Below are 17,708 nucleotides of genomic sequence, written 5' to 3' on the forward strand. Positions count from 1 at the left end.
ATTCGTATCTGGGGTGGCCTATGTTTCTGAAAAGGCAGAACTTTGTACTTACCATACTTTTGCTGCCTCGGTTTTCATAACTTCTGTAGTAATCTTGAAACGCTTCTCCCAGTTTGTCCTTGACAGGAGCTCTAATGTGCTCAAGCATCCTGCAAAAGTACAGTCGTCCCTCTGAGCCAATTCCTTAGAAGTAAATCCATGTAACTTGAAGCTGAGATTGCAGGAGCTGGGTATCAGCAGTTCATGTAAAGTTTTTGATATCCAGCCAATGAATGTGTACTTCTAAAAGCACGTATTTCAATACGTATCAAGTCTAATTTAATTGCTTGATAGTCTTGTATGCGTATGAACATTGTGAAGTCATATACAAAATGTACCTTCTTGGTGAAAGTCTGAGAAGAGGGGACTTGGAAACAAAAAGGAGAGGTCTGTCCATTGGCGCTTGTGGAGGAACATCCTCATGTTTGTACTTTTTTTTCTTTAATTGTGCAAAAAACTCCCCACTTGAATGCACTGAGGAAAGCAAAAGTATCAGGATATTATTATAAAAATACATTACTCATATTCTTAATGAATTTTTGTATTTTGTTTTTCAGCTTTCAGCCAGAAAATTTACAGAAGAATTGGCTTCGGGAATTTTATCAGGTAAGGTAGAACTTTATTTTCTCATGGACTTCTATGCACATTTGCTTATTGGCTTAATTAATAATATAAAGATCTATTGCTTTCGAAGTTGAAGTCACTATTTTATAGTCAAAACCAGTCCTAAAGAGTATGTCTCTTTCTGGATTTTTAAGTAATGATTATAAAAATTCAGTATATAAACATAATTTGTTCTCGTTGACAATCCTCTGCCTAAAAAATGACTTTAGTTTGGCATGTAATGGTCTTTTAAGTCTCCTGAGTAAGAAATACATTTGAGCAATTTAAAAAAACAAACAAACCAACCAACAGTTTTTGTTTCGGTTTTTTGTAAGTCCAGTTTACATTTATACTGAAATCTAACAATTTCTGGTGTTGGTTTGCAATAGATCAGTCCTGCTGTCTGCTCTTTCTTGAAAAAATTCTTGTTTAGGCAGTGTGAAAATACTGAAACTGAACCCATATTATAAAATGTGTTGTAAACTTCAGGTGTGGTGGGTTTTGGTTGGTTTTTTTAAGCATAAAAGCCACTAACACATTGTGTTGTTGCAATAGAGACTTGCTTAATTTGCTGAGTTCATGCAGAAACATGTAAATAAGCAATAGGAAATGAGCACTGGTGGAACACAAAGATGTCATCCCTGCTAAGTACTGTGAGTGCCATTTCACTCTGACAGCTTGTATCGCATCTGCCAGAATTGATCAATCCTGAGATTCCTTTATTCATTTTTGCATGTCCTATACAAAAATGGTTAAAGCAACAATATTCTGCTGTTCAAGTTTTAAAGTGAAACTGTATACAGAAAAAATTAATAGCAATATTTTATCTTTTGCTTTTTTGTAACTGAAAACGTCCTGTAATTATTTATCTGGTCAGGTAGTAGCCTATGACCTTTATTGAAATGCTGTAAAATACTGCAGTTAGCTTTTTCTGACAAGTTTAATGGATTTGCAAAAATCCGAGATGCAATAACCAGTCTTATATTCCTCACTATCTGTTGACTTCACAAAAGATTCATCTGTTTATTTTTCTTCTTCCATCTTGATTGATTACTGCTGTATGTACACGATGCTTACACTGTGCAGGCTTTCAGCTAATTCTCATTTAAACCATCTCCACATCTTCAGGGAAGACTCCTCCTATGAAGAAGAGACAAAGTGCATTTAAATAAATAGAATTTTGTTGTTGTTGGTTTTTTTTAGATCACTGCATAATTTTCAGCATCACATTACTTATTTATGCATTTTTATCAAGGAGACTCCTTACATGCTCACTTGTTTACTAAAATGGGGTGAGCACTACAGAAATGCCTCCAAATAGTTTGTGGAAAACAGGAAGAGGAGGGGAAAAGAATGAGCTGCTATTATCCTAGAGCAGAGACCACTAGCATGTAAGTGGACGTGGTCTGTCTTTGGTCCAGTGAATATTGTGTACACCAAGTTCAACATAGGAAGAAAATGATTCATTAACACTCCCATGCGGCCAGTCAAGTGCAGGGTCTGGACCAGCGAAAGTGTAGCTAAAGTAGACCTGAACCCATCCCTCAGCTGCAGTAGTTTTGCTACATCCATCTTCCCTCTCTGTGCCTCTGCCCTCCATATCTGCAATCTGAGAAAGCTGTATTTAAAAGAAAAAAGAAAGGGGTGTGAAATAAAAGAAGGTTACCAGTTCCGCTCATTGCTGGTAACAGACAGGCAGTCCTCAGCGTGTTTTGAGAGGCAGTACTTGGTGTGTTTTGAGGAACAGTGCCGTTCAGTAGCCTTGAACCCTTCTTCCTCTTCAGTGTGTGCAGCAGGATGACTGTTAACACCGTGTTCGCAAACGCAGTAGGAAGTGGAATAAAACTTTATAAAAAGCTCCTTAGGGAAGAGACTAATAGGCTTGTACCAAAAGCAGCACAGCACAGTCCTGATGTTAGGCTACGTAGCAACCTAGCAACTGTATAACTTCAGAATTTTTTTTTTTTCATTTGAATTCTGCAGCATGCTTTGAAAACCGCTGCAAATTGAAGTTCATCAGAAGAAATGACTCTTAATACTTCTTCGTAAACTCGAAACCCAGAACCCAGACAGACCACAATTTTTTTTTGTTGAAAACCTCTGCAAATTGAAGTTCATCAGAAGTACTGGAAAATGACTCTTAATACTTCTTCGTAAACTCGAAACCCAGATAAACCACAGACCACAATTTTTTTTCCATTCTTCTGAGGAATTCAATTTGCATATGTAGTTGTGTCAGTACAGTTTGCATAACTTCTGAGGATGAAGTCCTTTTTGTAAGCAGTCAAAATAATCTCCACAAAAAAGGAAGCGCAATTACTACTCTAAGTTTAAAATCTTTCTAGAAATTAAACCTATAATGGAAACATGTCTTTGAATTGATGTCAAAGAACATATAAATGAAGAAGCATTTTGGGGCTTGTTTTTAAGTTCTGGTAAATTAAAATACAGGATTTTAATTGCTGTGATAGGTAAATACGAGTCACTTCATTTATGTATCATCATTGATTATACGCTGTATGCATATAATCTAAATATATATAGTGCTAAAATTTTTAAATTTCTGCCATTGATCTACAAATATTCTAAATTATTAACATGGAAAAATATGGAAGATCTAATGCTGTTAAATTAAACAGTTTTTCCAAGAAATACAAACAGGAAAAAATATTTTAAATAAACTTTCAGGGATGTTTTTAATGACAGCTTACAATGTAGCAGCCCATAAAGTAGCATGCTACTTGATTGCTTTTGTTGACAACCCAATTGATACAGCTGAGAGATGTTGTTTTGTCTGATCTGTTTTCCTTGGATTCATCGGTCTCCAGTGTTGTAGAAGTGGAGCCTGCATTTTGGGTGACATCCTACTTGGTAGTTTAAAATTGATTTAACTATCAAATACTGGGTAATTTGCTACCAGTTCACTGTTAGTTGCTGCTTTTCCCCCAAGGAAAACTAAAACAAGATGAAGGAAGAGTTCAGCTGAACTCAATTCCATATATTCATAGGTATTGGCTTTTGGCGCGTGCTCCCCAGAGGAGGAGGTGGTGGTGGAGCCTTTCCCAGGCATGTTATGTAGCACTGGAATAGACGGCGTCCTTGACGCGTTGCTGACAACAGGCTCCTAGGAGGAAAGAGTGGCCTGGATCTCAGAAACTTGCTTGTTTCCCATCGCTAAATTTATAGTGAAGCTTTTCCTCTTTGCTGCTCTGCTTTTTCCATTTGATCTGATGGGTGAATACATGGCATTCATTTTGGGGCTTCATAACACTTTTCCTTATGATGTAAGCTGTAGGTATTGTATTCTCATTGTGTGTAGATAAATAAGAAGGCTTAAAGCCAGCCAGTTTTTGCAAAAAAAGAAGTAGTAGAAAAAGAAAGTCAGCATCTCTGGTAGTACTCTAGTAGTGAGATGCTTTAGGAACAAGAAAAGGCTTCTGAAAGATCCATCCACCTGTCTGTGAATGCTTAACAAACTGATCAAACTACATCATCTAATTAAAACACAGTATCATAAAAAACATTCACTAAATGATTGAGGAACGCCATGTTCCTTCTCTTCTGTGGATTACAATGTTAACTTTAAAGTTAGTGTATTTTAAATTAACCTTTAAAGCATAAAGAAACAAATGTCAGCTATCCTCCCATGTTCCTCCTTTTCTCCCCGTGCTTCATCTCCCTCCCAAAGGTAGTGCGTGAAGAATACGTGTGCTCGTGTGATGGCAAATTAAACGAGAGATTTAACCTCCCCGAGCCTTCTGCCTCTGGTTTGGTATAGGTTAAGGTGGTGATTGTTTGAAGGTGTAGATTTTTCTGAACATCTATTGTCAAGTAGTGATACTCTTCAGAAGGAGCGCAGAGTATCTAAATTTGTGATTTGTGTGCTCTGGCTTTGGAATTCCTCAAATTTGTGTTTTCAGCTTTCTTCTGTGAAGCCAGAAAAGTACCTGTCCTATAGGAAAGTGGAGAATTTTGTTTAATTCATCTCCAAAAGCTAAGCTTCAGGAACTTGCCGTCTTGAAATACGGCAATTTGAGAGTTGGCCCAGTGGATTTTTTTTTTTATTCCATAGTTGTCATCAAATTTTGCATCTTATTGCCTCTTGACTTAGTATCACTGAACTAATTTTTTAATTTGTAAACATGAATAAGGTGGCCAGGAGCATTCCTCCTTGATCTGTAGCATTTTGAAAGTCAGCTCTCTCCAGATAGCTGCTGGTCGGGGGGGGTTCCATCCCATGCCTGTTCCTAGCCCTCCTCGGCTGGTTCAGGGCTCTACCTGTACCTGTACCATCCCTGCTCCTGCTGTCCCCTTCTGAACCCGCCCACCCTGGGCGCAGGGTCCGGGGTCCAGGAAGGTGCAGGCAGGCAGATGGGGCTGTCCTGCTGCGGCTCAGCCAGGGGTGGGGGCGTGACGGGACCACGGGAAGCTGAACCCAGAGCTGGTAGCTCCTTCATGGCTTAATTTGGAACCGCGAAGCCTTGAAAGTTGAAGGACCTCCTGTGTGCTGGAGAACCCTATCCTTTTTGTTGAAGAATGGGAAAGTGTAATGAAGCTGACAAAGGCCACATGCTGATTTTCTGCAGCTCTGTCTTACTTCTGGAGTAGAGAAGGTACAAACTGTGCTTTGCTTTTTACCTTGAGAAGAAGGAACACTCAATGAACTGGCTGCCATCTGAAGCCACTTTTTCACTTGTTAAGTTTGGAGTTGGAATGGATGGCGAGTGGTTATGCTTACTTGCTATCTAAAACATGCTTTGATTTGGGGGTGGGTGCTAGGTTAGAACTTCCAACAACAGATTAAATTACTTCTTCATTTCTTTGTTCATTGTTGCAGTCTTTCTTCTTTGTGCAAGGAAGCAATCAAGATTATGGAAATTATTAAATACCCATCAGTACCTGTAGACATTGCAGAAATCTACTTTTTCCTGCATGCAGTACTGCTGCCATAGATGGATATATATCCATTCGTAATATGGATCTTTATGTATAAAGTGGAGTATGATGCATATAAGCCTGTGCCCAGCGAAGCAGCACAAACGTGCCAGGTGTCCTCTGGCGTAGTTAAAACACCGAAGCAGGACCATCTCAGCTGGGTGAGGTACACACTGGTGCCACTGCTGCGGGGCGGTACAGTGGGCAGCCCTGGTGTGAGCTGTTCCCAGCGCCACAGCGTTGGCCAGAGGTTTGCTGTGGTGACAGCAAGTGCTTTGATAGCAAGATGACTCGCTCCTCTCCGCCCCTCAGGAAGGTGAGCGGAAACCCATGCAGGATGGCAGCACAGTGGGGCCTTGGGCACCTTTGCAGGATCTTCTGCACTTCGCTTTCAGTACGGAGTTTGTTGCTGTGATTGCTGTCCCGATAGAGAGAAGATTGGTATCTGTGTGTGGTCTGCAGACGGGTTGCACGTAGTATTAAAACATTATTAAAGCCTTTTGATAGGTGTATTTAAGCTCTGTTTATTCCAAGTTTGATGATTCTCTCCGAGCTTTACTCTCAAAGTCCCTTTCCAGTTGTTGGTCACAGCTGACTTTGAAACAATCTTAGCTTGAAAGAAGATGTGCTTGTGCTTGAAAAGGCACAGAGTCCTATGTCATAGTGAAATCTTAGGTGGTGTCTGACTTCAAACATAAAAATAGGTCAACTACTTTGCTTCAAATGTGGTCGAAAGAAAAAGGTGATTTAGAACAACTTTTAGTGTGCTGTAGATGGAATTGATGTTAAAATAGGAAGCACAATTTTGAGATGTACTACAATCACAGACTTTTAACGTAATTAATGTCTGATTTGCATCAGTCAGGCTATCAGTGCATATATCAGCGAAACTTTACTGTAATGCCCTTAAAACCATTAACCACCCTACCCATGTGATTACTAAACAATTCACTGTTTTTTCTTCTGGCATATTTGTCTTTCTTAGTAATATTCATAAAATCTTTGAATCTTCCCTTTCATTAAACAGTTTGATCATAACCTTTAAGAATCTTGATAATCTGCGTGGTAGCATAGTCAGTTATTTTAAATGCTATGGATTTGCAGGCTGTGATTTGTTTTGTTTTAGACCCTAGTAATAAGGCAACTACATTTTGCAGATATGTAATGTATGAAGCTGACAGCATTTGTTCAGTTGAATGCTTTTGGCAGCCCCTGTAACTGGCTGGTCAGAATAGGCTCTAGGCCACCAAAATTTTTGGAAGAGGTGGGAATTATGTCTTAAGTGGTTTTACATGATGCTATTTTTTTCCTTAGTTTAGAAAGAAAAAAAAAAAAGGGCGGAACAGAAGCTATGGTTGGAAGATAAATGTCCCTGAAGATAGGGTAATACTGTAATGGGATAAAATATCTATGAGAAAAGATATCCAGCCTACTGGGCATCAAGTTTAGGGAAGGAGGAGAACAAACAACAAGCAATCATTTTGCTAAAAATCAGCTAAATATCATGCAGAGGTGATTAAGAGGAGAAGACAGCTTGCCTGTCAGGAGTGTCTTTGCTGGGGGGGTTGTCGTCTTTTGTTCATGCAGTAAACAGTGGCCCTGTCAGAGGTGTCAGCTATTCACTTCTAGCTCTCGGGTGGCAACAGTTGTGACCTGGACTTGCATTGATTGTGTGGGTATGGAAGTGAAAATGCACAAGGTTGTTGGCATGTTCTGGAACAGCTTAGCACGTTGCATGCTTTGGTTTGTTTGTTGAGCTGGAGAAATGTGTAAGCATTTTGTAAAAGTGAGCGGGATCATTACCGATGTTGCACAGTGGCTCTGGAAGGATGTCCTGAGGCAGTTGCGCCAGCCTGGCTTTGCTAAGGCAATGCTAAATGACCAGTATGTGTAGCAAAATCAGTCCGTGCATAGGAAGATCATCCACCTCCTGTGGTATAACTATCGCCGGCATCAGCCTGAGCGCTGCAGAAGGAACCAGGCAGTTCAGTAACATGCTGTCTTGTGCTTTGCACTCCTGCACATCATCCTCCACGCGATGCTGTGTGACTCCCAACAGCAAAATCTGTGTGCTTGTTAGAAGTGGAAGCAGGCATTATGGGGGAAGGATGTTGCAAAATCCCAGGGTTTGCAGAGCTCGCTCTAGTTTCTAATGTTTGAAGCAGAAAATAGTATTTGCAGTTGAAAACAATCCACTGGAATCAAGATAAAAGTCTCGTAAGCAAGTATGTCGTACCATGCACTTGATAATCAGAAATTGCAGCGAACAGGGGGGAAAAACCTTCTTATAAGGAAGCAGAATTCAGTGAAGTCCTAATGCTGGTGATTATGCTTCATCTTGTAACTATGAATAGTTACTGGTAACTCGGGTCTTAAATATTTTTAGTTCAGACTCCCGTCCTCTTTTCAGTAAAAATTCTCTTACCCCAAAAACATGCCTTGGAAACAAGGAGGGAAAGTGGCTGTTGGGAGGAAAGTGAAAACACAGATTGTGAGAGTAGTGGTTTGGAGCATTTTGTGTGTGATGGGAAAGTTTAGTGCTTAACAAGAAACTGGATGATTTGATGAACTAGATGTTATGCAAATGCTAGAGTATTCACAGAATATGCAAATCGGATTATTGTCCCACTTGTGTAATGTGCCCAGCACCCAGGCTCACAGGTGTGAGCTTAATGTCAGTTCGCAGGAAAAAAATATAGGGGAACGAGAAGCTTCAAGAGCATCCAAGAAGCTGTTTGCAAGGGAGGGCCCTAGGGGCACACACAAAGGACTTCTGTTGATTGATTTATTTATGGGGGGGTGTGGGGGTGTTCTTTTCACCCCCTCCTTCCTCATCTATTTTACCACAGTTTGGGGTGGGAGGAGTTTAGGAGCTGGAGCTATTGGAAATCTTCACTAATTTTAGTAACGATCTTTTTTGTAGCATTCATGGCAAATGGCCATTTTAGATGAAAGTGTAGAGGCAGAGGGTTGGTTTTTTTTCCAAATGTAGTTGTCCATGTTGCTTAATGTGTTTGAGAGTATTTAGAGCCTTTATTTGTAGTAATACAGAAGTTAAAAGTTTACCTAAAAGCTGAAGGTCATCTTGGTATTGCAGCATGGAAACTTTGTGTATTACCCTTTTCAAAGAAAGAAGAGAAGAAAAAAAAACAACCAACCTACAAAAAACCCCAGCCACTCAGAAAGTTTGTTCTTTAATTATTTTAGTGGACTTAATCCTGTTTGTTTAACTAGAAATGGTGATTAACCAAAACGTTGTGTTACAGACCCCAGCAACCCTTGCGAGTTTAGGTCTTCGGCCTTTTTCAGATGGGTGCTTTTTCCTCAGATAGGCTTGTTTGGGGTTTTTTGTTTGTTTGAATCCATAGCCTGAAAACAGGACAGAAATGCCTGCCTGCGCTGTACAACGTACGCATGCACGTGCTGTAGCACACTTCTCGAAGCTGAAGCCTCACTGCAGATGGTTTGGGTGAGCAACCCCCACTCCGGCGGGAAGGCTCAAGCACGGCTGGGCTGCCCGGGGGGACGTGCCTGCACTGGGTGCCAGGCGGCCGGCAGCCAGCCCAGCCCTGACATCATGGAAACTTGCGGCATCCTGCGCCTGCCGCGAGCAGAAAACGGGTCTCTGGCATTTGCCGCCTCCATCTGCTCCTTACAGCAACAAGCTGTGACTTGGCATGCCGTCTCCCTCAGACGGCAATGAGAATGATAGGTCCCCACCCATCCCCACGGAGGAGAACCCTTCTCTTGGGGTGGTGGGCGAGCGGCTTGCCCGCTGAAGCGGGGAGGTGGTGAAGAGCGGTGTGCTCCCTGGAGCCTGCTCCCTGCCTCCCTGCTGCCTGTGCTGCAGCCTGTGCTGCAGCTGTGGAGATGCTGTGGGTGCCGCGTCCTTGGGGAACAGAGGCACGACAAGTAGCTGTTCAGGGAAGATTATTGAGAGCTTTCACACTTCGCAGCGTAAACTCCAAGTAAATCCCTCTGCCTTACTAGTTTATGTGTTGGTTCCTTTTTCTATAGTGTGCATTAATGCATAAACATAACCTGTATTTGGAAACATGTTTTTCCCTTACTCAACCCTTCTTACTGTTTTCTGTCACATACACTTCGTTTAAAAAAGAAAAAAAAAAAAAAATCTACCTGCTTAAGGTGAAAATTTCCATGTATGTGCCTCATCTAACTTTTGGAGGAAACCTCCAGGAGAAAATGTTTCCTCATTCTGTAAATGAGACTTAGAAAAATACCCATTTCTGATTTGAAAAAATAAGTGTACGTACATGCTGGTAGTAACAGTTTCTTTACAAAACTGTACTACCTGCAGATTTCAGAGCAGGGAGTCAGCGGTTCTGGTTTTGGCACATTTGAAGGGCTGTGTTTTTTGCCCGTCCTTCGAAGGCAGATGAAGTGGAGAGGCAGGCGCGGGAGCACCGGCGACAGGCAAACCAAGGAGCTCCCCCTGGGAGATGCCAGCCAGGCTGGGGAAGGAGGGGCACTGGAATGGGATGCAAACCCTAAACAGTGATGGGGACTATAAACAGGGGCGAGGATGCCGGGCAGCTGGAGCATGGGTATCTCAGAGCTGGGGGGAGCCCTGACCTGTGGCTATGGCGGAGCCCTGCCATGGGTAAAGGTCTGGGAGCACCTCGGGGGTGTCACCCCCACCCTGAGCTGCAGGGCGAAGAGCTGTCTGCAGGTGTCCTTTCTCCAGTAACTCAAGTGACAGGGTAATAGGGGAGGGTGTAAAGGTGCTTACCCAACTGATGATAGTGATCCTACGTTACTTTGTAAGGGTTTAAGAAAAAGCCCTGAAGGAATTACTTAGAGTGACCCTGCAGTATCATTAACAGTAAAGAGCTCAAAATGCCAGTCATGGAGTTACCTCTGCTGTGCATACCTGACAAGTAATTGCAAGTCAGTCTCTTCCTATCCTTAGTTTACTGCATACCATTAAATTACATTAAAATTTAAGTAGCAATTGCTAGACAATGATTTTCTCGGCTGTGGTCACACCGTGGTATGGTAATGTACCAGATGTGATGTTCAGCTGTGGATACTCAAATGTGCGTTGAGGTCGTACGGTGGTAACCCCTTCACACAAGCTTTTCTTTAAATAATGACTTTTATGCCCCCAAAGCAGAGCTCTGACTTGCAGGCGCAGGGGGGAGCTCTTTTCCCCTCTGTAGATCAGATGCCAGGGGTTGCTTTGCTTACAACATGAAGACCGTTAGAGTAATGGTTCCCTTGGAAAGCACCCAATGCAACCTGCCAAGCACTGTCCTGCCGTGAGGGTGAGGGCAGACCCGCACTGGCACAGCAGCGGTAAATCCCCTTCCCCTTCTCTTGCTCTCTCCCTGTGGTCCTCTGCCTCGTGCGCTTCACTGCTCTCAGCTTCTCAAAAAGCGAGACAAAGGGTTCTCTGCCAAACCTCTTACTACAACTTCTTTGAACAACTTAGATCCAGTCTATCAGGTTGTTCATGTAGACAGACTATAGATAACATAACTAAATTTTTCTGGATGGTGGGACTGAATTCAAGTGCTATAGGCAACCTTATTTTCAGCGTTTCTTAACTGTAGAATAACACTTTCAGGTTTCGACAATGTTCCTCTGTCACAGCTAATGTGTAATGTCTGTTTCATGTCAATAGAAGAAGACCCTGTCTCAGTGACAGGGAATTTCAGAATGCCTTAACCACAAAAACCCCACTATGACTATCATCGGAGTCTCTTGAATCACTTAATAAGAGCTAGAAGTGGGATTTGTCAGTTAATCTCAAATACAGAAATACAGAAATACAAGTAGTGCAGCTTCTCTGCACTACTGCTGCTTGGCTGTGCACTTGTAAAAATTTTATTACTTTTTCGGTTTTTGTTTTTTTTTTTTCTTCTTCAGACTTACAGAAATTGCAAATACTTTGAATGCTTTAGGACCACAAATGCTAAATTGATTTGTACATATTTCACAAGGAAACTAAAGCTCCCATTTTGATATTTTGACTTTTTTTTTTTTTAAAGTGATCCTGGATATGGGAGATCAAGGCTCAAGTTCCTCTTCTGCCTAGCTTGGATCAAAGTCTAAAAATGATGCCCTCACTCTTGTGCATGCGTTACCCTCTCTGAGAGACTCGTCTTGCCGTTTGCAGAGCTGGCCGGCTGTGTGGCACGGGGCTGTGTCCTCTCCCAGCTCCTGTCGCAGCTCCAGCAGACCTGTACCTGCTCTGCCCTGTGGTACGCTGGGCTCAGAAGTGATCCTTATGGGAGATCAAGGCTCAAGTTCCTCTTCTGCCTAGCTTGGATCAAAGTCTAAAAATGATGCCCTCACTCTTGTGCATGCGTTACCCTCTCTGAGAGACTCGTCTTGCCGTTTACAGAGCTGGCCGGCTGTGTGGCACGGGGCTGTGTCCTCTCCCAGCTCCTGTCGCAGCTCCAGCAGACCTGTACCTGCTCTGCCCTGTGGTACGCTGGGCTCAGGGCACCGCGACTGCAGGGGTACTCTCCTCCACCCTGTCCCCTTACCTGTCCCCTGTCCAAATAGACAAGGACCTATAGGAATGGAAAGAGATTAACTTTATATTTTTTCACCAGTTTTATATTTGTACTTAACTATGTTGGAGCAGCTTGTTCAATTACCCATATCGCAAAAAACAACTTCTAATCGTGGCTTCCTTTACCTATTTTTGTGTATCCAGAAATTGAGCATAATGCCCAACTTTGTACAAACATTGTGCTACTGTAGATGCAAATTCAGTGTTTATGTGATCTTGTATATGGTCTTTAACCTCTGGCAACTGTGAGTTTTCAACTCTGAGGTATTCATTACTCATTATTATGTACTGTTTGTTCTTTCATAACAGTAGAAAACTAGTAAAAGGTAATGAAGCAGAGCCAATTTGCTCTTAGTTGGAGGGTATTTATTATATGAGAGGATGTAACTAATATTCAGGTATGTTTTTGTGGTTTAACCTGCAAGGAATGCCATGAAGGCTTCTCATTGCTATTAAGCCAGTGCTGTTTCCTCATTAAAAAATGGCATATAACTTTTTAAATACCTGCTGTGATTTCAAGCTGTCAAAGATTTGAATGTGAACAAAAAAAACCTGTGTCCTGCATCTCAGTTCAGAGTCTGGAAATGTTTTCTGTTGCAGCTGCTGTAGCACAGTAGTTGTTCTCCAGTTTTCTCAAGGCAGGATTCCACGTTCAAGGCTCCCTGTTACTCGTCGTTCATAAATGTGAGATAGCTTATACCTAGATCTTATTTGAAACCATTTATTTTACTTTTGCCTTACCAGTTTATTAGTTTTATTAGCTCTGTAAGAAGAGATCTTAATGAAGCAAACTGTTGTAGCGGTTAAAATTAATAACGTGATGTGCCAGCACATTTTTGCTGTGTTCGCAAGAAGCGGTTACTGGATGTGTTGCTTTGAAACAGTACGAGTTGGATATGTTTGCTTTACAAGATTAAATAGTTACAACTGTTTTCTAATTATGGTAATTTCATAGAGCTATCTGAGTAGATAAGATCAGGACTTGGAAGCCAAAACTGATTTGGAGCAATAAAGCACATGGAGAGTTGGGACTGCCTGTTGTTTAGGGACCACAAATGAGCTCTGTTACGAAGTTCGACTTCACAGGCTGTGTTTGGTTAATATTTATCTCCAAGATAGTGAAGAAAATGAACCAACCAGTTAAACTTCATAAAGATGCTTGATTATTAGTTCATTGCTAATGGACTCTGTGATTGCAGGCTGCAGGTGGTCCCTTAAGGCAGCACCGCCGTCGCGCTTTTGAATGTCGCACCTTCTATTCCACACACATAAATGGTTGGTGTTCTGCAGGACAGTGTGTTTCTTACAGTGATCATAAATTAGGCACATCACACTGCAAGAAGATTAGCGTAGTGGAGATGTCGGTCTCCGCAGACAGCAAGTACTCGGGAGTGGTGTGGGCTGACGCAAGACCACCGTGGTCCCAGCTTGCACAGCTTGAGGCTCACAACACTGCTGTGAAGCACAGCTCGCTTCCATGCCTGTGGATGAAGCTAGCTGGTTCAACAACACGTTATCCTTAGGAAGAAAGGGGCATCTATATGGGGACATTTGTTTCTGTTCTGCTGTGTTGCCCCTGTGCTGTGACCACGTGGGCAGAGCCTCCCCTGCACCATGGGCAGGACGGCATGCACCGCAGCCCGTGCTGCGTGCCCCTGTCGGTCGGAGCACTCAGGTACCCGTCCCACTGCCCGCGGTTCATTACGAGTTGAATGCCTTTAAACATAGAGAAGTTAGTCTTGGGCTTTGGTTTCCACAGCTTAGTGTGGCTTTTAAGTTTCTGTTTAGCAGTTCTCACTGAAAATTAGACATTTAGACTTTTTGGAAGTTGAAACCTCTCTCCTGAATGTTAGTAGTTGTAGCCAAAACCCACTTTTTGTATGTTCAAAACCACTTTAGATACGTGTCCTCTTTGGTGCCATGTTTGGTGTTGGACAAATACTTAAGAAAAACTTTCTCAGCAAAGCTTTCTCTTAATTGTTTGTAAATCTATAAAATCAGCTAGTATTAATGTAAGCTTTTATAGTTATAGAAAAGGAAAAGTATTTGCATGTCCCAGCTGGGTACAGTTTCTTGGGTTCCAGGCATTTTTTTAGCCATCTTTTCTGTAGTCGGCTTTTTTTTTCAGTTGCACTTTCCATTGAGTCCTGCTGTAGCTCATCCTTGGTCCTTACTGATGATGGCCTGTTTTTAATGCAAGATTGCTACATATCATAGTTAGGCAGAAATCGGCATTAATGAGCTAACTGAAGTGCACAAAGATCCACAAGCATGTATGTGGGAGGGTGTATTTACTTTTTTTCCTTTATATAGTAACACTTGCCAGTAGCTTACCTCAAAATGCTTCACCGAGCAGGTCGGTGTCAAGATTTGTTTCGATGATGGGGAAGCTGAGGTACAGAAGAGGAAGTGACTTGTCTGAAATCACTTGGAAACCAGCGGCTGTTAGCTCCTTTTTGCAAGTCTACAGCATTTCTAATCTAAGCTAGGTTAATTTACTAAATTTACTGCGTGATCTGTAAATAGTAGTATGCTGTATTCGCATCGGCTTTGGCATTCATGAACTGCTGCCAGGCTTCCCCATGCCCCAGATGGCGCTGGGCTCACTGGCTGGGTGACCGCCCCCCCCCCGCCACTGGACCTGGGCTCCCTCCTGCCAGGCGCACTGCGATGAATGGTGACTGCCTCGCGGCCCCATAGGCCTGCTCCAGGCTCTGATGGGAGAGCGGTGTCCAAGGGGCATCCCTGAGAAGTGATGCACCGCCAGCCGGTGGTAAGACCTCGCTGCCGACTCGCCCTCTTGTGCCTGATGGGCACGTGGGGCACGGGCTCTGATGAGTCCTTCGAGCAGAGATAGGCAGTGTCGCCTGCCAGTACTCATGGGTCGGGACAGACCTGCTGCCAGTCCCTTCCACTGTGCTTCCCTGAGAGCTGACCAGCTATGTTGTTGTCATGAAAAGGTGGCAGTTAAAAGCAGGGATGCATTACTGTTTGCCTTTTGCTCAATGGAAAGCTGCTGCATTTCAAATTTTGCTAATCTTTAATTCATTGCCTTTGAGCTTGATTTTCTAATGAGATTATTTGCGTGGTTAGGAATGAGGAATTTTGTACCCTGTCATCAGATCAGATGACAATTTCTCTCTACTGTGGTTTGAAAGAAACATTTTTTTTTAGAGACCTTTTTACTATAAAGTTAGTCACTATTGATTTACATAATTAAAAGCATGACTGCAAAGGCTTATTGTGTCTATCCCTTTTCAGAGTTTCAGGTACAGCTTCAGCAGCAAAAAAATGAGTACAAAAGGAGAGCTATCCCTTTTATTTTTTTTCAGTTATTCTTCATTGCGGTGTGTTGAAGTTAGGCATGATTATTGTAAAGACTTCTATCTCCTGCACATGTCTGCCACCCATCCCCAGTACAAGAATGGGAGAGAATGCCGTGGCCCCTGCGTGGTAGAGAGCCCCAAACCTGCCAGTGCCAAAGCCTGCGGAGAGAGGAGTTAATTTATTATTCTGGTCGAAGCAGCTTGTGGAAACCAGGCCGTTCTTCCTCTGAATGGCTGCACGGACAACGTGGCCTTTGTGCTGGCTGGGACCGCTGAGTGCCACCGAGTCAAAAATAACAGTGAATCATATTTCAGATCTTTAATGTGTTATTTACCCTGTATGCTTGCACCAGCATGTACTTGATTATTTCAGACTGTTACCCTTTTAAAAAATTGAAATAGTTCTGTAGCTTGTGTCCATTAATTCACAAGGTAATAAGACATGAAATAAAAGTTGTAGAGACTCAATATCAACACGGAGACATTTGTAGATGTGTTGTTTGCAATGCTGAATATAGTTAAGGCAGAGAAAACTTATTAGGACAAAATAAGATTGAATGTGTGTTTAATGCAGCAGCAAATTTTATAAACTCTGTATATTTGATTTTGTGCATGACCAAAAAAGCATACATTCTAGGTTTTTTAGTATGATAATTGCATCCTAGTGCTGACTATTTAGTATTTAAGATATTTGCATTATACAAGACTAACACTTGAAATAGCGTGATGGATTTACGTGCCTCTTGTATTAGATACGTGTGTGTGTGTGTGTGTATATATATGCGCATCAGTGTGTGTGTGTTACTTAAATACTTTTGTAAATAAGATACTCCATAAATAAAAATATGAAATGTGACAGCTAATCAGCATTCTGTCATGAGCTAATTTGAGATATTTTGTAAAAGTGGGAAAAAAATCACTTTAATTCAGGTGTTTGAACTCTTCCACCTCCGAGACAAGGAGATGTTTTGATCATCTTAATGGTGTTAGGTCCTCTTTGAGGTGAGTTGGAAGAGGTTAAATGAGGCTTTAAAAGAGGCTTTAAATGCCTAGGAACTAATTCATAGGTTAAAAAAGAAAATATTAGCTAAAAATATTTGAGATAATTATTGTGTATTATGAGTCTTTCACGTGCATAACAAATGATGCTCTCCTCATTGCTTATTACTGTTCTGCCAGCTACTTCTCAGATAACAGCTGATAGTCCTCCTTTCGGAAATAACACATCTGGATTTGTGTCATACAACTTTGTTAATATTTGTGTATCTGTTTCAGGTTGTACATGCACACAAGCCCCACTTCATGGCTTTACACTGTCAAGAATTTGGAGGAAAAAACTATGAAGCTTCCATGTCTCATGTGGACAAGTTTGTTAAGTAAGTAACTGGGAAGTTATAATGTGGTATATAATTCTAAGCAGAAGTCATTAGATGTGTAAAGTACATAAGCTTTGAAATATTTTTCGACTTCAGCATGTCATGTGACCTTGCAGAAGGAAGTGACTAGGCAAATGTTTATGCTTTGTATTATTTAAGAAATCGGGAAAAGTAATAAAAGTCTCCTCTGGCCATGTCCTGGCAAGGTAATCCTGCAAGATATGGAATATGTGTCTCCCTTTTGTATCATCTCTGAGATGAAGCTTATTATGCCTGGTAATCAAACAATTTCGTATTTGGAAAGCACCTTCAGGCTCTGAACTTGGACGGCGTATGGCTATGCTTCTGGGCAGTAGTTGTGGTAGATACATCCCAGTGCCTTCTGATAGTGGTGATGTTTTTAATAGCTGGTGACACCGAGAAACTGCTGGGAGTTGGACAGAAGGTGGTACGGTTGAAGTATAAGCGAAGCACAACTGATTTACAAAAACTTACAGTGTAAGTCAGGGTGAAAAGTTAAGAGTTTTAACTCGACCGTTTAGTCAGCAGGAATCCTGCCAGAACCGTCAGCACATCTAATGAGCAGAGTTTGAAGAAGTAAGAAATAAAGTATTTCTCTTTATAGGTGTAGACTATGAGGTGGGGAAGAACCTCAAGGCAGGAATGCACTGTCAGTTCTCAGCAACTGCTGATGCTGCATCGCCATTAGAAGCGTCTCTGTACATGAAATAATGTCTATAAAAACACTTTGTGGATAAGCAGCTTTTTTAAAATACGGATCAGAAAACTGAGCCGCCGAATTCCCGTTCCCGAAGGCGGCAGGGCTGGGGCATCCGTCCGCAGGGATGGAGCTTCCCGGATACCCGGGCAACGGGAACGGCTCCACCG

General features: G+C 42.0%; 1 protein-coding gene across 1 annotated transcript in view; it reads left to right on the forward strand.

Annotated features, from left to right (window-relative positions):
• The first annotated feature begins 602 nt into the window (after positions 1-602).
• The window catches only part of INPP5A (inositol polyphosphate-5-phosphatase A), a 202,002-nt gene continuing 184,896 nt past the window's right edge, over positions 603-17,708 (forward strand). Inside the window, exons 1-2 of the mRNA XM_019471752.1 lie at positions 603-645; positions 16,720-16,820. Of these exons, the coding sequence (XP_019327297.1) occupies positions 16,747-16,820 (74 nt within the window). The 5' untranslated portion in view covers positions 603-645; positions 16,720-16,746. The remainder of the gene's footprint in view (positions 646-16,719; positions 16,821-17,708) is intronic.

This window comes from Aptenodytes forsteri, unplaced genomic scaffold, assembly GCF_000699145.1.
Source record: "Aptenodytes forsteri isolate BGI_AS27 unplaced genomic scaffold, ASM69914v1 Scaffold15, whole genome shotgun sequence".
Lineage (NCBI taxonomy): Eukaryota > Metazoa > Chordata > Aves > Sphenisciformes > Spheniscidae > Aptenodytes > Aptenodytes forsteri.